At 40.6% G+C, this 23,976-nt stretch overlaps 1 protein-coding gene across 2 annotated transcripts in view; it reads right to left on the reverse strand.

Moving 5' to 3' along the window:
- Positions 1-23,976, reverse strand: part of recql (RecQ helicase-like) — a 73,932-nt gene that overhangs the window by 19,525 nt on the left and 30,431 nt on the right. For both annotated transcript variants that reach the window (XM_028806682.2, XM_028806690.2), the window contains exons 6-12: positions 14,922-15,120; positions 13,325-13,491; positions 11,716-11,797; positions 10,920-11,068; positions 10,428-10,545; positions 9,290-9,428; positions 70-161 (exon numbers count right to left, since the gene is read on the reverse strand). In XM_028806682.2, the coding sequence (XP_028662515.1) occupies positions 70-161; positions 9,290-9,428; positions 10,428-10,545; positions 10,920-11,068; positions 11,716-11,797; positions 13,325-13,491; positions 14,922-15,120 (946 nt within the window). The remainder of the gene's footprint in view (positions 1-69; positions 162-9,289; positions 9,429-10,427; positions 10,546-10,919; positions 11,069-11,715; positions 11,798-13,324; positions 13,492-14,921; positions 15,121-23,976) is intronic.

Raw genomic sequence — 23,976 nt, forward strand, 5'->3', positions numbered from 1 at the left:
CAAGTACAAAATGATAGCAGAAATAAAGCATTGAATTTGTGTCACATACTTAATTGAGCATAAACCTACTGGCATCATCATGACAGCTATCACACATTTCGTTGCACTGTTTGGAGTCCCAGACTTCATCAAAATGCTGTGCTATCAGAGTTCGACGGCACCTAAATGGAAAGGAGACAGGACACTTAATTAGTATTTTTTTAACATGCTGCAGCTTCATTTTGTAACAGCTTGGGGAGTGGAGATACAGGTAAGAAGAACCATCTAGTATGAATATAAAAAATACAAGCTCTCCAAAAATCAGCTGGTCCTAAACATGACTAACTGCATTAGCAATTAGATTTGAAAAATTTCTTGGGCTTCTGTCGAGTCCTTTTTGTATACAATCTGCTACCCATATATTCGCAAAGTTCAACACTGAAATTAAGGAATGTAAATTTTACATTAAATACATATAAAACTAACAACTATGGAGAAAAACATCTAATAATCATTATCCTTCATGTACAAATATGAAGTATATTAGTTTTTCTGATGTGACAGAACAACACAGCAGTTAACACTGCTGCCTCACTACAGCAGCATCTGAAATTTGATATCTAATCTGCATATTCTCCCTGTGTCTGATTAGTTTTCCTCTCACATCTCAAAAGGTATGTGCGACACTCATACTTGCACTGATCAAAAACCCGGTAATGCTCACACAGATGCTAGTGTGAAAACATAAAAAGATGTAATTGAACAAAATGTATGTGTGTACAGAAAATAGGACAGAATGATGAAACTTGTTTGTGTTTTGCGTACGTGACAAAAAGCATGTATACTTTCTGGAAGTTTCTTTTGATGATGTGTGTGACAAGAAAATATACCTTTAGGGTAATGACTTTACAAAATTGGAAAAGTACAATGAGTCAGGACGCTATTTTTTGCTTACGTGGTCAACGATCAGGAGATTAGAAAGGTATAAAAGAACAAGGACATCTGCGCTCGAGGCAGATGAAGTGCGGTGTCCTAGGACTGTGTTTCTCTGACATTTTACCTTTGCCTGGTATGTATTAATAAAAGGTTTTGACTAATTTTAATTTTCTTCTCTGTCTTCAGTCACAAAAAGTGTCCACAGTTTTTTGGCGCCCGGACGTGGGGCAAGAGACGGCCGGTCGACTCCTCCAGCGAGACCATTTCAGTGATCCGTCTTACCAGCGGACTGCCGTCAACTTGAGATCTCCGGCAGCAGAGCATGCAGCTCCGGCAAAAGTTAGGACTGCCCTGTCCTGAAACAGTTCTTGCGTGAGGAGTCCCTGGTCTCCTCTTTGCTACATCCACGGTGACTGAACGGATTTCCAGACAGAGCTTGCACACTTCCAGGCTGGGGTAAGCACCGGGGGATTTCCGAACATTTTTTATTTTCTAAATAACGGGAGGGCGAGTTTCCTGTTGACCGTCTAGTCATACTCATATCTCAACGGGTTGCTTAAGGTGATGGAGACTTGAACCGAATCGGACACGAAGTCACCTGAGCTGGAATCCGGGGATGTGAGCGGACAGGCTAACGGGACGAGTAACGGGGTGGTATGGAAATATAAACCGAAAAGAGCACAGATTACAGGATTGCTGTTAGGACGGAATGATACGTAGCGCTATGGAAGATATGTAGCTATGGAAGATATGTAGCGCTATGGGAAAATAAATAAATCTACATACGGAATAAGCAACAAAACCGTGTTCTCCTGGGAACTGGATCAGTACCGATAGTTAGGTGTCTCCCCTTGAAACTAAGAAGGGAACAGTTTAGGTTTAGTGAGTGGCACACTTAATGCCTCGCTGATTCATACGTACAAGGGATTAGGCGAATCAGTATATAGTTGGAAAATTAAATACAGAACCCGGGAGAGCAAGGGGACATAATGGGAACTTATAACAGTAAGCCTGTTAATCGCCGCACAGGGGGATCAAAATCATTAATGCTGGAAGAATTATTTTCGGAGGATCAACAGACGCCCCGTAAAAATGGGTCTCCTAGAAAATTTATAGAAAAGAAGACAGGTTTAGATTTCAAGAAGGCATGTAAGAAATGGAATAGACAGAGTGGTGGGCGTTGGCCGATAGAGGGGACAGGAGATGTAAGTGAAATACAGGAAGTCAGGAAGATCCTGTGTAGGAATAAGCAGGGTTGTTATAATAGTGGACCGTATCGAATGGATATGTTCGATAGATGGGAATTAGTAATAAAAGACAGAAATTTAGAAGCAGTACAGAAACAGAATGAATTGTTGCGGGCAAATGAGGGAAAGGCTAAAAAGGAGAAAGAGGAATTGCTAATTACATTACAAAAAGTTCAGACAGGCACTGAACCACAGGCAGATGGGAGGGAAAGGAAGAATAATCCAAATAAAGACCCCCTTTAAGAATCCTTTTATTCCCTCTCCCTTTAATCCCAATGTTAATTCCTACTCTTGCTACGCCTGTGGTGAAACTGGACATTTTCGTCGACAGTGCCCTCACAGACAGCAACAGCCCCCACCTCCCCTTATTCCACCTGTTTTCTCTGACACCCCTGACCAACCATACTGGCCATAGGAAAACACAGGGACCTCCAGTTACTCTTTTCAACTACCTTTGCTCATGACTGAAAAAGGTTTTTTCTGTTCAACCCCCAAGTTGTTGTGTCAAATTACCCCTTATCCCAAACCCTCTTTTGCAGCATGGACTTTAGATATTTCCCCACACACCATTCTCCTCAAAGCCCTACATTCTTTTTCCCCTTGTCTTTTTCCCAATTTACAGGCCCCTGACATTTTACACTGTACTGCCCAATACTTCCCTATAGAAGTAGACACCACCTGGCTAGAATCTTTCCTTACTTCTGGTACTTGCCCCGAAACCCTTCACATCTACTGTGTTTTTATTTCATCCACAAAGGCAGCTGCTTCTGTTCATCTTACATGCTCACAGCACATATATTATCTTGGCGGCACAGTGCCTCATATTTCCTTAGCTAAATCACACACTGTTAAATGGGGGGAAATAGGGCCATGGGTGGAAAAATGCCTTGAAAGAACAGACTGGTTACAAGTTACTCCAGGTATTTTTGATACTTCTGACCATTTAATAACTAAAGTGGTGTTTCAAACTGATTTTTTAGTACATCGCGCTTTGTGCCGTCCTTCCTCTTTTGCTTGTTCATTGCAAACCACTTTCCCTTCTTGGCTCTCTATGCTCCCTGATTCACTATGGTCCCAGGGAAAGAATGATTATGGAAGGATAGCCCATTGTGAGCCTCTGGTGATCCACCCGAAATCCTCCTTCCGCCCGCACCGTGCCCAGTATCCTCTGTCTCCCGAAGCAGAGGCTGGCATCTCCGCCGTACATTCCGATCTCGTCAAACGCGGTGCCATTATTCCAATCGAATACTCTCCAGTCAATTCCCCCATTCTACCTGTAAAAAAGGCTGACGGTTCATGGCGTTTCGTACAAGATTTGCGACAAGTGAATTCTGCTATCTTCCCTAGGGCCCCTATCGTCCCTAATCCCTCCACTATCCTCTCCACTATCCCTCCTTCCGCTCGGTACTTCTCCGTTATTGACCTAGCAAATGCTTTCTTTTCTATCCCTGTTCACCCTGATTCTCAATTTTGGTTTGCTTTTACTTTCCAAAACCGCCGTTGGACATGGACCGTCATGCCTCAGGGATACACTGAAGCCCCTTGTGTTTATGGACAAGCTCTTGCCCAAAATTTAGAAGGCTTTTGGCCGGAAAGAGGTAGTACATTGATACAGTATGTAGATGACATAATGATATGTAGCGCTACGGAAGAAGATTGTACAATAGATACCCAGAAATTGTTGCTGTTTTTGGGGGACAATGGCCATAAAGTTTCTAAAGTTAAGCTGCAGCTAATCAAAACAACTGTAAAATATCTAGGTCATGACATTACGTATGGAACAAGAGCTCTCTCTAGCGATCGCATTACAGCCATCCAAAATCTTCCTAGACCGGTCACAAAACAACAGGTTATGTCTGTTTTAGGAATTCTGGGCTACTGCAGACAGTGGGTTCTAAATTTTACTGAAAGAGCACAGCCGTTGCAACAATTGGCTAATACTCCTGGCATTCCCCTTTCTGGCCAGGTCCAATGGAATGAATTGGCTGAAAAGGCTCTCTGTGACCTCAAAGCTTCTCTTCTATCTGCGCCCGCGCTAGGTTTGCCTGATCATTCTCGTCCATTCACTTTGTTCGTGGACGAAAAGCAGGGATTTATGAATGCAGTACTGACGCAACAACATGGAGATAAACAAAGACCGGTGGCTTATTTTTCTAAAAAACTGGATCCAGTGGCCACAGCACTTCCTCCGTGTCTTCGTGCTGTGGCTGCAACAACAGAAGCTGTATTAGCAAGCACGGATGTAGTTCTCATGAGCCCCCTAACAGTTAAAGTGCCTCACGCTGTACATTCTATCCTAGTACAAGCCAAAACTTCACATCTCACTACTGCTAGGGCAATACACTATCAGAATGTACTTTGTACTTTGTCAAATGTTACAATTGAAAGATGCTCCACTTTGAATCCAGCCACTCTTCTCCCAATTAACAACGAAGGAGAACCACATAATTGCCATGACGAAATAGCACAGGTTGTAAAACCTAGAGTAGATCTACAGGAAACACCTTTAGAAACTGGAGAAATGATTTTTGTGGATGGATGTTCCTTGCGATTGAAAAATGGAGCACCCTCAACTAGTTACGCAGTGGTCCAAGGGGACCGCCTGCTGGAAGCAAATCGAATTTCATCAAGCTTAAGTGCACAAGCAGCTGAACTCATAGCACTCACTCGAGCATGTCAGCTGTCCGAAGGGAAGATCGTAACAATTTATACAGATTCCAGGTATGCTTTTGGAGTCTGCCATGATCATGGAGCATTATGGAAACTAAGGGGATTTAAGACCAGTACTGGCAAACCCATCCAACATCAGAAATTGATCGAATCCCTTTTAGAAGCTATAACCAAACCATCGAAGCTAGCGATTGTTAAATGTCAAGCTCACACAGGAAAACAGGATCCTGTTAGCAAAGGGAATGAATTAGCTGACCACTTTGCTAAAGAGGCTGCATATAATAACACACCAATTTCTTTATTCCAACAGAGAAATGACCAGGACCCTGATAATCAAATTATTTCTTTACAGAGTGCAGCCACGGATATCGAAAGGAGAAAATGGTCCAAAGAAGGGTCCCTCTCTGATGGAGTCTGGACTCATAAACACACTAACAAACCTTTTCTCCCAAAAGCCTCTTTCCCAGGAATGGCAAAAATCGCCCATGGCCTCGATCACGCAGGAAGAGATGCCATGGTTCGAGATGTTGAAAAACATTGGGAAGCTGTAGGTTTCTCTACATATGCAGAGCAATTTTGCAGACGCTGTGCAATATGTCAAAAGTTTAATGTGGGAAAAGGTACCCAGGTAAGTCCCGCCGTTACCCCTAATCCAATGGGTCCGTTTGAACACCTCCAAATGGATTTCATTGAACTAACCCCGTCTAAAGGGTACCGATATTGTCTTGTGATTGTCGATGTGTTCTCCCGATGGGTAGAGGCTTTCCCTTCAAAACACAGCGATGCCAAAACAGTAGCTAAAGCACTAATTAAAGAGATTATTCCAAGATGGGGTATCCCTCAAAAGTTACAAACAGATAATGGCACTCATTTTGTGAACTCAGTTATAAATGAATTAACCACCTGGCTCCAAATTAATGTGCACCATTATTGTAAATACCATCCCCAAAGCGGAGGCATCGTAGAACGATGTAATGGCACTTTAAAAGCTAAACTCGCAAAAATTTGTGAACAAACTAATTTATCATGGCCGGATGCACTACCCTTAGCTTTAATGGGACTAAGGGGACGGACACACCGACAACTGGGATTATCGCCGTTTGAGATTCTGACCGGACGTCCCATGCCTGTTGGCATGGTTGTAGGAAATGTGAATTTGCATACTGTGGACAATGATCTTCTCTCTAGTCTTGCAGGTTTACGAACCTCGTTGAAGGAAATCCACCAGCAGGTTAATCAAGCCTGGAGGACCAGTCCCCTTTCCAAGGATTTACCAATTCCTTTGGGCACCTGGATCCTGGTTCGAGATACTCGGAGGAAACACTGGCATCAGCCTAGGTGGAGAGGACCATTTCAAATTCTTCTATCCACACCACACGCCGTGAAAGTTGAAGGACTGCCTGCCTGGATTCACGCCTCACATTGCAAGAGATGGCACCCTTGATTGCTGTGCTACTATGCTTTTCTTTTCCCTTGTCTACTGCCCTGGTCACCTTGACTTTCCCGTTGGGAATTACCACATCAGTGCAGTTTGATTTCTGCTCTATTATCAACTGTGGAACTGGTCGACAAGCCCAGTGGACCGGATCTGACAAATACGTGTGTATGAGGGGAAGTGACTGCGACAACTGGCAATGGGTTTTTGCTAACACTGGAACTGAGGACTGGGGTTATCAACCTTTTGAGGCCCAAAAATACGGTTTGAAAAATCGGTTTTCTATCATAAAAGGACATGCCTCTCATGAATGTGCTGACAACCATTGTAACCCCTTGATCATTACTTTGAAGAACCCCTCTTTGCATGACTCAGGTATTTATGTATTAGGGGCATATGTATCTGGAACAGACCCTTTAGGGAGATTTCTAATTAAGATTGACAATCCTGTTACTAACACCCCTCATTCTCTGGCACACACACCCATCTCCCCAACCTTTGGTTCAGATTTTTCTCCTGTTAAGATTATGAATATTTCCACCCTTTCATCCACTTTTTCAGTAGAAACTGGTTATGGGAATCAGAATAGATGGTTGCAGTGGGTTCTCTATTCAGCTAAGCAAGTTAATCGTTCTCATTGTTATGCGTGTGCTGCAGCCCGTCCTCATTTAGCTACAGTCCCTTTCCCATTATCTAACATTTCTGACCCCGTGGGGTTGCCCTGCCTTCTGTACTTATTTACTATTTCCAAGAAACCCCTCTCTGGTTCAAAGTGTTCTAATCTATCTATTCTTTTTCCCCCCACCCGTCACATGGATACCCCTATGTTTCAAACTCACGAAGGCAATTATCCAATTAGTTACTAATATCTCCTTACATGGCCCTGGAGTATACATAGATGCTATTGGAGTCCCTAGGGGTGTCCCAGACAGATTTAAAGCTAGGGATCAAGTTGCTGCCGGTTTTGAATCTATCATACCCCAAATTACTATTAATAGGCATACATGAACAGCTTGATCGTACTTCTCTGATGACTTGGCAAAATCGTCTAGCCCTGGACATGTTACTTGCAGAAAAGGGAGGTGTCTGTGCTATGTTTGGTGATGCTTGTTGTACATATGTTCCAAATAATACCGCGCCAGATGGATCAATAACTCGTGCATTGGCAGGCCTCACTGCTCTCTCTAAAGAACTTTCCACTAATTCTGGCATTACAAATCCTTGGGATCAGTGGTTTGCATCCTCCTTTGGATCCTGGGGACAATGGATAAGATCTGTTTTCATTTCTTTGGTTGTGACATTTTGTCTCCTCCTCCTGGTTGGTTGTTGTATTATCCCTTTGTTTCGTTATATAATATCTAAGTACTTTACCGCCTCTATGGAAAGGGCATATATGCTACATGAGGAGCGCATGTCTCATATAGCTTCTTCCATTTTCTCTCCCCCTTCCCCTACATCAACCATTTCAAGATAGAATTATATTGCCCACATCATTTTGTTCAAAAAGGGAGGAGTGTGAAAACATAAAAAGATGTAATTGAACAAAATGTATGTGTGTACAGAAAATAGGACAGAATGATGAAACTTGTTTGTGTTTTGCGTACGTGACAAAAAGCATGTATACTTTCTGGAAGTTTCTTTTGATGATGTGTGTGACAAGAAAATATACCTTTAGGGTAATGACTTTACAAAATTGGAAAAGTACAATGAGTCAGGACGCTATTTTTTGCTTACGTGGTCAACGATCAGGAGATTAGAAAGGTATAAAAGAACAAGGACATCTGCGCTCGAGGCAGATGAAGTGCGGTGTCCTAGGACTGTGTTTCTCTGACATTTTACCTTTGCCTGGTATGTATTAATAAAAGGTTTTGACTAATTTTAATTTTCTTCTCTGTCTTCAGTCACAAAAAGTGTCCACACTAGAGAGCAATCTCTATATATAATCTTCGTTTGGATCTTGATCTTTGTTTGTCCGTGAACGAATGAGAAGAAGAAGCACTAGATGGCAGTAGAGAGACAGCTAAAACATAGGCATTACATTAAGAATCTCCTCCAGGCTTATAGTACTGAAGACTGTAGTCCTCCAGTCACACCTCAAAACACAGACATTCAAACTAAACAAATTGTTGTGCTTTAAATTAACTAATCTTTATATATAATCTTCATTTGGATCTTGATCTTTGTATGTCCGCGAATTCATGTTCCCTTGACAATGCCTTGGTTGTTACTTTTCTTTACAAACACTGTCGATACCACTCTTTGTGTTTAGATCTGGCATCGACACCTGCTTCGTTGACGAGACTGTGTTTTTTTCTGTTTCTATCCACCGTCGTTGGCAGCACTTCGTCCAAATCGAATGTTCACCCGCTTCTTGGAGTCGGCAGTCAGAGTATATAAGTCGGACACACTTCTGTGATTTTCCATCAGTCGGCGTTTGGAGTTCAAGAAAGAAACATTGGTTCTTCCTTACTCTTTGGATTGCCACAAAGCAACCTGCGAGATTGAAGAAAGGTTGAGAAGAGATCGTGAGAGGAAACGACAGCGTCGTGAAAACGAGACGGACTGTGAACGGAGAGAAGCAGAAATGCTCCTCCACCACCACATAATTACTATTCGGACAGTGATTCCAAGTAGGCCGTTCCTATCAAATCAATATCCAAGGGTTTTGTTTTGTAATTTTGTTTCCCTTATAAAAATCATAATGCTGTGCGACGAAGGGCCCAGTTCATGACTGGCAGCCGCGTTGAAACAGGGAGCCCTTCACAGACAACTTTAACACTCGCAACGTAGTTGTGCGCACATGGCTAGTAAACTAATATAAAGTGGATCATTTCAGTGCAATCCCCAAATTCAGGACCTAAGGAGCATAATAAGAAATTGCTAATTGATGCCACCCTAAGTAACTCAACTGGTCACAGCCGAATGGAAAACCTCAAACTCATATTATACACACTGTGAACATGTACATAAGTTCTTGTTTGCTTTAAGAATTGTTGTGCCTGTTCTGATGATGTTCTATTACCTCTGTACATCAAGACAATAAGTCACCATCTGATAGAGCTTCTGCTGTCCAACATTCTCCATCACAACCATGGAACTGACTTTGAAGATATCTCCAAAGCTGTAATACAAGATACAATCAGCTCTCTCGTCATCTCGACCTAAAAATGATAAGAATGTGGTCAATCACGAGCAGAGAAGACTGTCCAGCAAACAATAAGATACAAAATCAAATTACTCCTTATTATGATCATTCATGTCAAAATAGCATAAATAAGCATATAATGAGGAAACAAAGACACTTCCAATGAGTATTATGTGAGCCCTTTGATATTTTTTACTGATCGATACATTAAAGCTTTAGTGCACTTTCATTTTTTTCTGCAAAGTATTTTATGGTATAAAACTGGTACTATTTTTAAAGTCAATGTTAATGTACCTTTCCCACTACATATCAACAGGAACTGTACTTTTTAATTTGCAAATTACACACGTGTGGACAAGAGAGACTTTTAGCACTTATACTTTGTTTAAATACCTGTAAGTAAGGGTTTTTCATGCAATGCATAATCAGCAATGTTATAGATAACTACAAAATTTCAATAAATATCAAAGAAACAACAATTTTCCTGCATGAGCAAATCTTACAATTATTTTTTTATATGGATTGACAGTCTCCTAAGAAAGAGAGGTTGGGAACATGCGCTGAAACAGCACATTGCCGCTCCCACCACACGACAAACCACCTGGAGGATCCTCCAATTTAGAACCTTTGTTAAGGGCCTTGCTCAAGGACCCAATGGAGTGGAATCACTTCTGGCATTTACAGGATTTGAACTGGCAACCTTCCGATTGCCAGTTGCAGATTCATAGCCTAAGAGCCACCACTCCGCCCCAGTCCCCTAAACAATGTTAATAAGTTAAATAAACATTTAGAAACCATATGCTGTTTACAGCAATTGTGAAATAGGAATACTAGATTCATAGGAACTAAGTTAAATGTGACCACAGTCACCAGGGTAGATGTACAAGACTTAATACACTGTATATTTTCAATGCTACTTACACCTCTCAACACCAAAATATTTAACAATATTTCCTAGATAACTGCTCCTTAGATATATGCATTAGTACTTTCATCAAATATGTCTGAATTCTACCTGCACGACCGCTCTCTTGGTAGTAGTTTTCCATTGACTTGCTCAGTGAGTGGTGAATGACAAACCGTACATCTGGCTTATCGATGCCCATCCCAAATGCTACAGTAGCCACTACAATCTGAAAGAAAAAAAAGTTTGCAGTAAATACATGAGGCTATATAGATACATTAAACAAAGACTGCAGGGAATGAAAAAGTTTCATTTTGACTCTTTAAGGTCCTTGTTCAGGCTACACAAATTCTCTTTTTAAAGTTTTTCAAGAAAAAAAAATCTTTGCCTTTCTCTACTACATCATTTTTGTTTTTGATGAATTTTGATGAATCTAAATATAATTTTAATTGTTACAACATGGGCTCCCTGAACCTCAAGTTTTGCAAATTACCTAACCTGCCAAATTTGCAGCCTTTTAAAAGATGGAACACACTAAGCAAATGACCTTGCAAAACCTTTAAAGATCTCACAGAATCTTCTAATGTCTAAATACCTTTTTACCTGGATCTGGTTAGATGTCCATTTTCTATGTACACTGGATTTATCTGAGGCTTCCATATTAGCATGATAAGGCATTGCTTTAATCCCCAGTTTTTGAAGGTTTAATGAAACACATTCAGAGTCCTTTTGGGAAAAACAATAAATGATTCCTGCAATGGAGGAAAGAAAAAAAATATATTTGAGAAAAAATGTGCAAATTATAATAACAAAATACCTGAATGCAAGATATGTGCAATACCAATAATATCACCACACCAGATCAATCCCAGTTAGATCCTAACTTGACAAGAGTCTGCAGTGATGCTCACTTTCACTATACTTTAGTACAACAACAACAACATTTATTTATATAGCACATTTTCATACAAATAATGTAGCTCAAAGTGCTTTACATGATGAAGAAAAGAAAAATAAAAGACAAAGTGAGAATTAAAATAAGACAACACTATTTAACATAGAGTAAGAGTAAGGTCCGATGGCCAGGGGGGACAGAAAAAACAAAAAAAACTCCAGACAGCTGGAGAGAAAAAAATAAAATCTGTAGGGGTTCCAGACCATGAGACCGCCCAGCCCCCTCTGGTTCACTTGTGCTGGCTGACCTTAACCCACTTTCATTATATGGGATGAATTCAACTTGGCTAAACCCAATCACATTAGAACAAAATAACCTTGGTCAACAAAACACTAACGTGCTTGAGCCAAGATGAGTCAGCAGTGTGAAAACAATAGTAGAGAATAATTTGTCTACTCCCCATTCAGTTCAACTTTATTTAAGGTGTGAGATTTTGGTGCCTACCTGACTGATTCTTGTATCTTTGGTTAATCAGTCTTACAATGTCCTCGGTAAAATCTTCACTGCTTGAAGGTTTCTGGCGCACCTTGTATCAGAGGGGAAAAATAGTTTTTGCATAGTGATGAGTATAAAAAGCCAAATAATGGAGTCCTAAACACAGTACAGTTTTGGACATGTGAATGTATGTGTATTTTATATTATATTATATACTAGCCAACCCGTGGCGTAGCATACGCCTCATAATTATGTATTGATGGGTGAACACATCCTGAAAGACACAGTTGTCCAAATGGGGTGGGTTTGAGGATATGACTGTAAGTGAATGAAAGCCGCGAGCGACCGCGGCAGGGCCGATCTGAGGACCTCACTAAACCATCCAATCGGTAGTAGCGATGGGCAGTGTGTACAAAGGGCAGGGACGTAATCAGTGCGAGCTTATGACCGGCATTTACTGGGAATTCCTCGATCGTGTGGAACAATTGCAAGCCCTGGTCCCCATCACGAATGGGGTTCAATGGCTTACCCACGCCTCTCGGCGCCGGGTACACACAGGTTGATCCATTCAGTGTAGGCGCGTGCAGCCCCGGACATCTAAGGGCATCACAGACCTATTATTGCTCAATCTCACGTGGCTGAAAGCCACTTGTCCCTCTAAGAAGTTGGACGCTGACCGCTCGGGGGTCGCGTAACTATTTAGCAGGAGGGAGTCAAGTTTCAGCGTATCCCATGGTCTCTGTCTTAGTGAATTGTTGGTGGGCGGGGCTCTGTGAGTTGGCAGGTGTGGCTCTGGCTCTGTCTTGCGTGCTTCCATGGTTGTCTTGCATGCGAAGTGGTGGATTACCTAAACAAAAGCCGAAAAGAACAATGAAAAGTCAACATGGCTCAGAGGTGCATGTGGACTGTAGCAGAGACGAAAGCAACTGGGGCAGTGTTTGGTGAGCTCTTGCGAGTGGGCACATGACCAGGCGCGGATGTGAATCACTGTATGCAGCGTGTAGAACAGTTTGCAAGGGGTATCTCATGGTCTTAGAGTTGGTGGGTGGGTCTCTGTGAGTTGGTGGGCGTGGCTTCGTCGTGCGTATCCCATGGTCTCTGTCTTAGTGAATTGTTGGTGGGCGGGGCTCTGGCTCTGTCTTGCGTGCTCCATGGTGTCTTGCTTGCCTTAGTGAATTATATATATATATATATATATATATATATATAAATAAAATATTACATACAGTATATACGATTTGTGCAATTAGTTAGCAGCAAACACAAAAAGCATGTTTCAAATGAACAGTACTAAACATTTATGGATTGCGCTGTCTTAGGCTGGAGTTTTACCCATCTAGGGAGTTATCAGAATCAAAAACAAGTTCTGACATTTATTATATTTTTTCACCAACATGGTATATTGATATGTAAAATATTTTTTTTCTGTTTTGCATGAAAATTAAAGTCATGTTAAATATGAAGATAAAAAAATTTACTTTTTTGTCTGAAAACAAAATGAAATTATTCAACAATTCCTCCTTGAACCTGCAAAGATAAAAAAACAAACCCCCAAAAAAAAGCAGCTAACAAAAATATGCAACGTACAGTATGTACTTTTGGCCATTGCCATACGTACCTCATAATAAAGGTTCGGCCTATTGAATGAGGCAGTAAGCGTAATGACTTTGTCTAAGCAGAGGATTTTCTGGCAGTCCTTCAGAACACTACTCGTGGCAGTGGCAGTCAGACCAATCACTGGCACATTTGGAAACTGGCGCTTCAGGATACCAAGAACTTTGTAATCTGTTAATAACAAGTTAATAACAGAACAATACATACATTGAATAAGTCACCAAGTGATGTAGTAGATACTAGTACTTTGCACTCCCTCAAATCTTGACTTGACGTTATGAAAAAGTTAAAAGAAATTGAAGAGCTACTGTATGTTGTGCTAAATACTTTATGTATATTCTTATTTTCATGAAAGAATCACAGTAAAATAAATAATTACATTTATTTAAACACTTTTGTAAAGGCAGCATTCTAAAAGGTGAAAGATTTTTAAAAGCAGATACCTTTTTGAGAGTTAAGTCTGGGGGCTGCCAAATAAACAGGGCCTATTAAAGCGAACTGAGTCATTTGTTGTGTGATTTTGGGCTCTACAATATAAACTGTTGCTGTTGTCCACCTATTTAATCTTTGACAAACTGTTTAACTCAGTTTAGGGTCACAGGGCAAAGCCCTGTTCTGGAAGAACTGAGAGCAAAACACCTATGGGGGGGTAATAAGCACATGGCAGCTCAAACTCTCTCACACACACACACACACACACACACACACACACACACACACACACACACACAGATTTACATTTACTCGTACAGGCTAATTGAGAGTCACTAATCACCATGCATATCTGTAAAATTTGGGAGGAAAAGTGGAGTACGCAACATTGAGAAATGTAAAAAATCTGTCAGTTCCACACAGACAGTTACCAGGCCTGGAACACAGAAGGAGGCATGATGTTATCTATGGCCACTAAAAGGTAGCATATGGGGTTTTTGGATAATTCATCAACTTCAATGTGCACTATAGGAAACCTTAAGATGACATAAAAATGAAACATAGTAACATTTCACATAATCACAACTGGGAGAAAAAGCTGTCGGAATCTGGAGTGTAAATTAAGGAGAGTAAATGGACATACTTGTCAAGATGGAATTAAACAGGATTGCTTTTGGTTATGTTGTATTTTTTTGTTTACCATCACTGGGAGTATAGACCAAAAATCTAAATAATTTAGATTTTTTTTTTTTTATAAATTTTATTGTAATCATTCCATACAAATAGATCAATTGTTACAAAAATAGGATTGAAAACAAATCAACCCCCACCTTTGTTTTGAAATTTTTGATGGTAATTGTTATGCCCTTTACCATATGAAATAATGTGATAGCTGGGTGTAACCAATGGCACCAGTATTGGATACAGGTAGCATAATTATTAGGTTACTGAAGTAATGATTATACATGTAAACTGTTTTTTTTAAAATGGAACAGCCAGTAGTATTTTATGTAACACTTCAGAAAAGCAAATAAAAATAGCCTGTATTTTCAGGATGTACTTAAATGCTTATGCTGCAATAACTGCACTCACACGATTTTATTCAAGACTTCACAATCATCTCGTTACAGCATGGACCATCATTGATAAGGAAGTTCATAATGACAGACCTGGCCTGAAGTCGTGCCCCCACTGGCTGCAGCAATGTACCTCGTCCACTGCAATTCTACTTAGGCGTCCAAGGTGATAAGCCTTCTCTAGCTTTGACATAAAAAGTTTGCTCTTAGAAATCTTCTCAGGGGTCACATAGAGAAGCTTAAAGTCAGATGATTTGTTCAGCATAGCATTCTGAACCCATTTGGCATGTTCCTGGAAACAGGAGAAACAAGGATATAAAATATTTACAAATACAAATTTTATTTCTTCCTGTGACAGAACATCCTAAATGAGCACACAAAAAAACTAAAACACAACTTGATGCTTTGTTGATAAGGTTGTTTCACAATGTTACACATTAATAGCACCTGACAAGACATAGTTTTCCAGACTCCATAAAATCCTGAAAAGAGGACATCCTCACTTCTCTTCTACTTTCATAAATCAGTCAAGCTACCATCATTTGAGTGACAGCCTATCTTTTTTTACAGTCATTTCTAATGCAGGATTGATAGGAACTTGGGAACAGGGTGATTGTCATAGGGGGGTTAACTGAAACATAACAACAAGTGTCTACAAATAAATCCATCTTACTTTTTAGCATTCTGTAACAGCAACCAGCGCAGTTCCACTTGCCTTATCAGTTTTAAAATACAATTTTCAGCATAGTCATAAAAGAACAGTCTCCTCAGCCTCCCCCCAAGAGACCACAAAGGAGGATGAATCTTGGCAAGCAACAGTTGATGGCATTGTCTGCATTGATTTTCTTCCAAATACTGGTGGCTTTTCTTCCACATCCCCAATAACACGTGTAAGGTTAACTGGAGACTTGTAATCGGCGCCATGCAAGTGTGCGTGCGTAGAAGAGTTGGCCTATTGATGAACTGGGTGTCTTGTTAAAAAATTAAAGCTCTTCTTCTGATGTAGCAGTTATCCTACCATTATATAAATGCTAGAGAAACTGGAGCCTATCCCAGCAGTGTTAGATACAAGTCAGGAACCAGCGATGTTCACTCACTCACTCACCCTTACACAATCATACCCAAAAAAAAAAAAAAAAAAAAGTATTTGGGAGTCCACATGAAATACAGCACAGTGTTTTTAAATATGAGTAATACCTACTTTATAGAAATTATTTAAGGATCAACATTATCTGTCACTGTTACCCAGAATTGTACAAAATTCACACATTACTAGTATATCTGAAAAAAATTAACACTTTTACTGTTTTATGGAACTTATGCATTGACTTAGTGATAGTGTTGCTTTGTCTACCCCATTCCCATCAAAAGCACATTTTATTTCCCAGTCTATTAATTCAATCATTTATTTCCTCTTGATTCAGTGATCAATGTTTAAGTCAGTCTAGAATCAAGAAGCAATTACAAAATCTATTTAAGTTTTAGCTTAAATTCCACCTTATATCTTTTTAAGAACATCATACAAAGTCAAGTCAAGTCAAGCTGGGGAGCATGCACTGGTACAGTGTGTTGCCGCACCCACTACACGTTGAAACAGCTCGGGATCCCAGTTGGCAACCCCCCAGGCAGACACGCGGTCCAGTCCTACCCTCCGGAAATGACCCTCTATCTGCCGCAGCCAGGTGTTAAGTGGGCGACCCCTTGGCCTGGTCCAGCCACTTGGGTCCCTACAATTAGGATCTTATGAGCCAGATCACCCTCTGGGAAACGCGCCACATGGCCGTAGTAGCGTAACAGACGCTCCCTCACAGCGCAGGTAATGTGCCTCATTCGGGACTCCATGAGCAACCGCTCATTCGACACAAAGTCAAACCAACAGTACCCAAGGATTTTCCGGAGAGACACAGTACCAAAGGAGTCCAGTCTTTGTCTCAGGTCACTGGATAGAGTCCATGTCTCACAACCATATAGTAAGACAGGAAGGACCAGGACTCTAAAGACTTGGACCTTCGTCCTTTTGCATAGATATCGGAAGCGCCACACACCCCTTTTCAGTGACCTCATGACCCCCCCATGCTCTCCCAAACCATCTACTGACTTCACAGGAAAGGTCACCAGAGACATGAATGTCACTGCCAAGGTAAGTAAACCTCTCAACAAGGTCAACACTCTCTCCGCAAACAGACACACTGCTGATGGCTGTGCCCAAGAGGTCATTAAAGGCCTGGATCTTGGTTTTTATCCAGGACACTTGCAAGCCCAGTCACTCAGACTCCTCACTCAGTTTCTCGAGCGCCCTGATCAGAGCTTCCATTGACTCTGCAAAGATCATAGCATCGTCAGCAAAGTCAAGATCCGTGAATCTTTCTTCAACAGATGCCCCACAGCCACTGGACCCCCGACCTTCCCCAACACCCAGTCCATACAACCATTGAACAGAGTAGGAGCAAGAACACACCCCTGACGAACCCCAGAATCAACTGGGAAAAACGCAGAGGTCCTGCCTCCACTCTGCACAGCACTCACAGTACCAGTATACAGGCCAGCCATGATATCCAGCAATCTCGGGGGGGATCCTGAGAACCCTCAGGATGTCCCACAGGGCAGCATGATCAACTGAGTCGAACGCTTTGCGAAAATCGACAAAGGCTGCAAAGAAACTCTGCCGATATTCACGTTTGCGCTCTATGAGAACCCTCAGTGCCAGGATGCGGTCGATGGGAGACTTTTTAGGCGTAAAACCAGACTGTTCCGGTCGCTGGTAGGTGAGCAAGTGATCACTGATCCTATTGAGGACGACCCTAGCAAGGATCTTACCCGGCAACGAGAGTAGTGTTATCCCCCTGTAGTTGCTGCAATCCAGGCGATCACCCTTCCCTTTCCAGATAGGGACGACAAGTCCCATTTTCCAGGCAGTTGGGATGATGCCAGTCTCCCAAATGTAAGAAAAGATTGCATGCAATGCCAGGAGGGCAGCCTTACCACCAGCCTGGAGAAGTTCACTCCGGATACCACAGATCCCTGCAGCCTTTGTGACATTGGACACCATCGGAAGAAGCCAATCCTCTACAGCAACAGCTACTTCCTGAGTATGACAGCCATTAGACCGACCAGACCAATAAAAGGTGTATCCACCTACAGAGATCTGGCCAGTCCCCAGTCTGCGCACCTCAGAGTGTGTCGCCACTGAAATGCGGAGTTTATGCAGCTCCTCCGACAGCAGACGAAGATGATCATCTTACCGGAGAGCCAAGACGTTCCATGCGCCTACCCATGTGGGCCACCTCAAATTGGGACCCAAGTGCTGCTGTGCAGCGGGTGACGCCTGAGCACCACACCAGTTCCGATCCCCAACAGACCTGACCCTATTGGCTTTCCAACGGTTTCGACTCTTCCGGGGATGGGGCTCCCAAGGGCTTTCCCCCATCCCCTTCATGATGCGAGCAGCCTTTCTATGGGCGGCTGCTGCGGAGCTACTCCCGTGGAGAACAAAAAGGAGTTCTTTCTGTAGTCTCTGAGCTTTGTGAAGTTTTTTTTTTTTTAATACAGTGGCTGGAGTGCTCATCCTGCCACCAACCCCCATGATTTCCCTGCAATTTTGAGGACCGCTTGCAGGGCCGGATGCAGTTTAACGTCATACCCAGGACACGATACAAATATGCATACAAAGATGCATAATTTTTTTGGGCCCTTCATACTAATTTTTGGCTTGCATTTTCACCCAAAGACTTATAAATCTACTCAAGAGCCATAATGATATCTTGCAGTCTTGTTAAGGAATTCACCTTTTAAAAAGCTATGTACAGTTTGATTAATTATATCAATGAATTTGTTTTTCTGTGACAATTTTACTGTTCGTCATTAACTCAAGTAGCATTTTAAAAATGTAGTTATTTATAATTAAACATGGCATAGTCCTCTTAAATCTTAACATTTTACTCCATATATTCCCAATATATCAAATAATTAGCCAGGATTTGCAACAGTGGTAGGAACCAATCAAGAACAAGCAAAAGAAGGACAGGATATAGAAACAGAGGAAAGTTTGTCAGATCCACTTTGTTATGAAGAAATTAACTAGAGTCTGTATTTTTCCTCCTTCTAAGGCAGAGGTGGCGAACTCCAGGCCTCGAGTGCCGCAGGTTTTCATTCTTACCATCTTCTTAATTAGTGACCAGTTTTTGCTGCTGATTACTTCTTTTAATTAACTTGACTCAGGCCCCATAGTTGTTTCTTTTTCTTTAATTAGCAGCCAAACAATAATAAGACACAAAACAAGCCACCACATGACCAGGGTGGTATTTTTCGTACATGGATTACTCGTTTAGCCAGATGTAACTGTTGACGATTTGGCACGATCCTGGATCTGTCGGTTTTTGCAAAACTCTTGTTGGATGTGTTGTCAGAGCAGCACATCCAAATCCTCAAACCTGCTCGGAGCAGGTTTGTTCTATGTAAACAAGGATTAGCTCACACACTTAATCAGTGTCCGTGCATGGAATTCATTCAGTCATGGCTTCACCGTTCATGAATGAGCAACCAATTGATATCGGTGCACAAATTATAAGAAGAGAATTTCATAAAGAGAGGGTTTTGCACGATCGGCAAGATCCTTTATTGCTCCCGGAGGAAATTCTTTTCGAAAGATACCGCTTTAGCCGAGGGGGAATATTGTACCTCAAAAGATTTATTAGCACCTTATATTCGAAGTCAAACTCAGCGAAGTCGGGCTCTCACAACCATACAGACAGTATGCATTGCTTTGGGGTTTTTTGCAAGCAGCACTTTTTTTTTTTTTATATACTGTAGGCGATGCGGAAAAAGCTATCTAAAAGTGCAGTTTGCCAGGCAATTCGTAAAGTTTGTTTGGCTCTGAAATATTTCCTTTGGGTTTTCATAGTGTTTCCTGGACACATGTGTGTGCAGACAATAAAAGAGGCATTTCATGTCATTGCAGGTAGGTAATACACAGGCAAAAACACCCACAGTTCCATAAAGAATCTCACAATCAGCCTAGATTCTCATTACCCAGAATTTCCAAATGTGATTGGGGCACATGGGACTGATCAGAGTGGATGGAGTTTGATCAAGCATTATTTGGAAAATGTACCTCTCCTCCTGATGAATAATCAGACACAGTGTCTTCATCAAATATTTGACCTTCGTCAATATTTCGTTGGTCAGACACAAGTTCTAGGGATATGACATTCCCTGCAACTGACCCAAAAAAAAAGAGGGCTATATGGAACATACCTATGGCACACATTGAGGACAAATACAGTAATCCCTCACTTATCGCGGGAGATAGGTTCCAAGGCCGACCGCGATAACTGAATTTCCACGAAGTAGGGACATCATATTTATTTAACGTGTATTTGGACATTTTTAAACCCTCCCTGTATTGTTTACAACCCATATTAATTAATATTAACTCTATTAATAACAGGGACAACTGCTAAGCAATATGAAATCGGTAGATAAGTTTACACTTACTGTATAGCGAAGTACACGTAGCTAAATATGACGTGATGATGGTGATGAATATGCTGCGTAGTAAAAATGACGACGATGAAGGTGATAATCCCCTGAATGCAGTAGCAAGAGCACGTTCATGCTGAATGAGTGAGATGAGACTTCCTGGTTAATGCAGCACTCCGTCGCTGAGCCAATCAGCAGCACACAGGAACTTAAGTGCGTGCTCTGATTGGGTAGCTTCTCAGCCAACCGCCAATAGCATCTCTTGTATGAAATCAACTGGGCAAACCAACTGAGGAAGCAAATACCAGAAGTAAAAAGACCCATTGTCCACAGAAACCTGCGAAGCAGCGAAAAATCTGCGTTATATATTTACATATGCTTACATATAAAATCCGCGAAGTCGTGAATCCGCGAAAAGTGGACCGCGAAGTAGCGAGGGATTACTGTATATGCAATGACCATCCTTTACCTGAAATGAAGTGACCACTACATCCTGCCACTGGTTCTGGGGAAGAGCTTCCCCTTGGAATGCCCTCAGAAACAGGGCGCTGGGCATTTTGCTGGATAGCCAACTCTTCTGCAGGGGTTAGTTCTGGACCACCACCTGTTTTTTGCTTGTCTGCCTTCTTATTAGCTTTAAAATTAATGTTTTTTATATTATATATGATTATTTATGTCAACAATTCTTTAAATAGTTATATACCAATATTTACCAGTTTGAAGTATATTCTTGTACTTCACTTTAACCTGTTCCCATGTTCTCCTTGTGCTCACGTTTGATCTGGAATTATGACATATTAAATAATAATTAATCTGACACATACGAAATGAAACACTGCATTCAGTAAGTACAATGCACACTTAGCGTTTAATTTGTCGGCCACTTTTTTGCCAGCCGTATTTTCTGGTTTGGGCTGCTTTTGCAGTGTTATCCCTTGTGCATATTAAATCTTGAAATTCTTCATGTCCTTTGAATAAAAGGTCCTGCTCCGCTTGTGCGAAAAAAAATGTGGCCGTTTTTTCATCATTTTGTTACAGCCTATCAAAGACTTGCTGATCATATTTTCTAGACTCAATATATATGGGTTTTTCCATCAGCACGGGCACGCGCATTCATCTCGGATGATTAGATCCAGTTAGACTAAATCTACTACACGGCTGCGTTTGAAAAACCGACTTATCCCGGATGAGTTTCACCAGCATTAACTCATCCAAGATGAGGCATCTGATCTCGGATGATTTAAGCGACATACGGAAAATACCCCCCAGCTCCCCTGTGCCCATTACACAATATCTGAAATTAAAGAGAGGTGATGGTCTTGGTAAGGTTGATCTCTCAGGTCACCAAAACATTTTGACGGTGCTCTTAGAAAGAACAGAAAAACATCAGTTTTCGAAATGTGTGCTGTGGCAGAATGTGAGCAGCAACAAGCCATAGAATTAAATAACGGGTTTATTTAACAGCAAGAATTGGCTTCTCATTAGGAAAGTGATTGGAGTGAAACTGGTTCGAGTTTGAAGCCCCAGTTTAGCTGGTCATCTGTTAGCTTGTTTCACATCTCATTTCTGTTTGACTGTCATTTAATGAAGAAAGGAATCAATTCAGAGGGCTGAACTCTTCTAACAGGGCTATTAAAGTGATGGGGGAAAAAGTTAATTAGCAGTGAAAACTGGTCACGGATTAGGAAAAGGGTTAGAATGAAAACCTGTAGCCACTGCGGCACTCCAGGCCTAAAAAAGTTTGAGAACCCCTGGTATAGAGGTAGCTGTAGTATGGGAAAGCATTTGAATGTACAAACCAAAATTGTTTTTGAAAATGAAAGCAAAAACAAAAATGAAAACTATAAATAAAAAAAAATTTTCTAAATCTAAAATAAAATAATTAACATAAATGAGACTAAAATATTAAGGTATACAAAACCAATGAAAGAGCTGAAAAGACTAAGATCACATAATAAATTACAAAAAATAGTTTTAGTTTTCATCACAAATGGACTTTTGCACAAGTTACCCTAGCCTGTTAGGGTACCTAACATTAATATATAAATATATGAATAAATATTGGTTCTTTGTTTTTCAAAGAAATATTACTGCCACTAAACATTCTCTTTAATGCATTTACTGTTATCCCTGAGAACTCATCCACAGGGGGCTACACACACACAATCATTCTAGAGTTTACTCATTACTAAAAAACTGCTGATAGTAACTGTAGCAAGGTTAGCTAAATACTTGCATTCTCAACATAAAATTCATGAAGATGATAGATCATTTTCTTGTTATAACAGTGATAGCTCTTCAGAAATGACAAGTGACAGTATGATAAATTCTACCTATAGTGATAGTGAAGCATATGAAGGTGAGGAGGAGGAGGAGAATAATACACAAACAAAAAAATGCTGGAAAGAGACCAAGGATCTGTGAAATGACGGGTGGCTACAGCAGGGTATACTTATCACTTCATTTGCATGGATTCATCATTGTGTGTGGTGCATGGCAAATTCAAGTTTTGATTTTTTAAACTTTCTGGCCTTTTTTTTTCTGTTTAATATTTTCGATACACGTTTGACTGAACCCTCAGATACGGTGGGCTGACTGTACATGATTTATTTCTTTTTTTATTTTAGGAGCTGTAGTTTAAAAGTATTCAGTATTACATTTTATACGCATACTGCATACTTGAAAACATCTTTAAAAACATACTGCAAGCTGAATCCTACATACTTATTTTTGTATTCTGGATACGCAGCTCTGGTAATTGAAGTGTGCTGGTCAACAAAACGTTTATGTAAAACATGCTATGGAAAGGAGATCATGGGTGAAAACCCTTTCAGATTACATATTGGTTGTATACATTTTGTTGACAACATCTTACCTGTCACTTTACACAGTAGTGAGAAATCCCTTTTGAAAAATACCGCAAATCTTTGATGGATTGACAGAGAGGTTCTTTAGAGTCTACACACCTAAACAGAATGCTGTTGTGGACAATTCATTTATGCTTTGGAAAGGTTGTTTGGCAATACAAGAATACATATATCTTATAATTACTTGGCTGTATGTCTACAGAACAACAGGTAAAGTTTTTTGGAAGGTTTACAAAGATTATCTACAATCTACGAACTGGTAAAAAGTCAAACCACGTTTCTGTTTTAATTTTATTTTTAATCTATATTTAATTTTTTCTTATTTCTACAATAACAGCTGAAAATACTGGATATTGCAAAAACAAGTTGGTGCCCGAACAATTGTTTCCTTTCTCACTCTCTTTGTTCTTAACATTTAACACTATAATTTTAAGTTTGGACATTGCATATTCTCTTGCTCTAATTTTTTATATATATAAGTATTTGAACAGTGACACAATTTTCATAATTTTTGCTCTGTAAGCCACCACAATGGATTTGAAATAAAGCAGTCATTATGTGATTGAAGTGTAAATGTTCATGTTTAATTTATGGGGTATACCAAAACTATCATATGAGCTATTTAGAAAAGAGACATTTTTATACACGGTCTCCCTATTTTCAGTGGCTCAAAAGTATTTGAACAAACTAACATAATCAGAAAGATCATTTTCAATATTTGGCCAAATCTCAGTAGATAGTATAGACCTGCACACTTCAGAATTCATCCTGCGACATCTGCCAGCAGTCACATAATCAATAAA

The sequence above is a fragment of the Erpetoichthys calabaricus genome, chromosome 1 (assembly GCF_900747795.2).
Source record: "Erpetoichthys calabaricus chromosome 1, fErpCal1.3, whole genome shotgun sequence".
Classification (NCBI taxonomy): domain Eukaryota; kingdom Metazoa; phylum Chordata; class Cladistia; order Polypteriformes; family Polypteridae; genus Erpetoichthys; species Erpetoichthys calabaricus.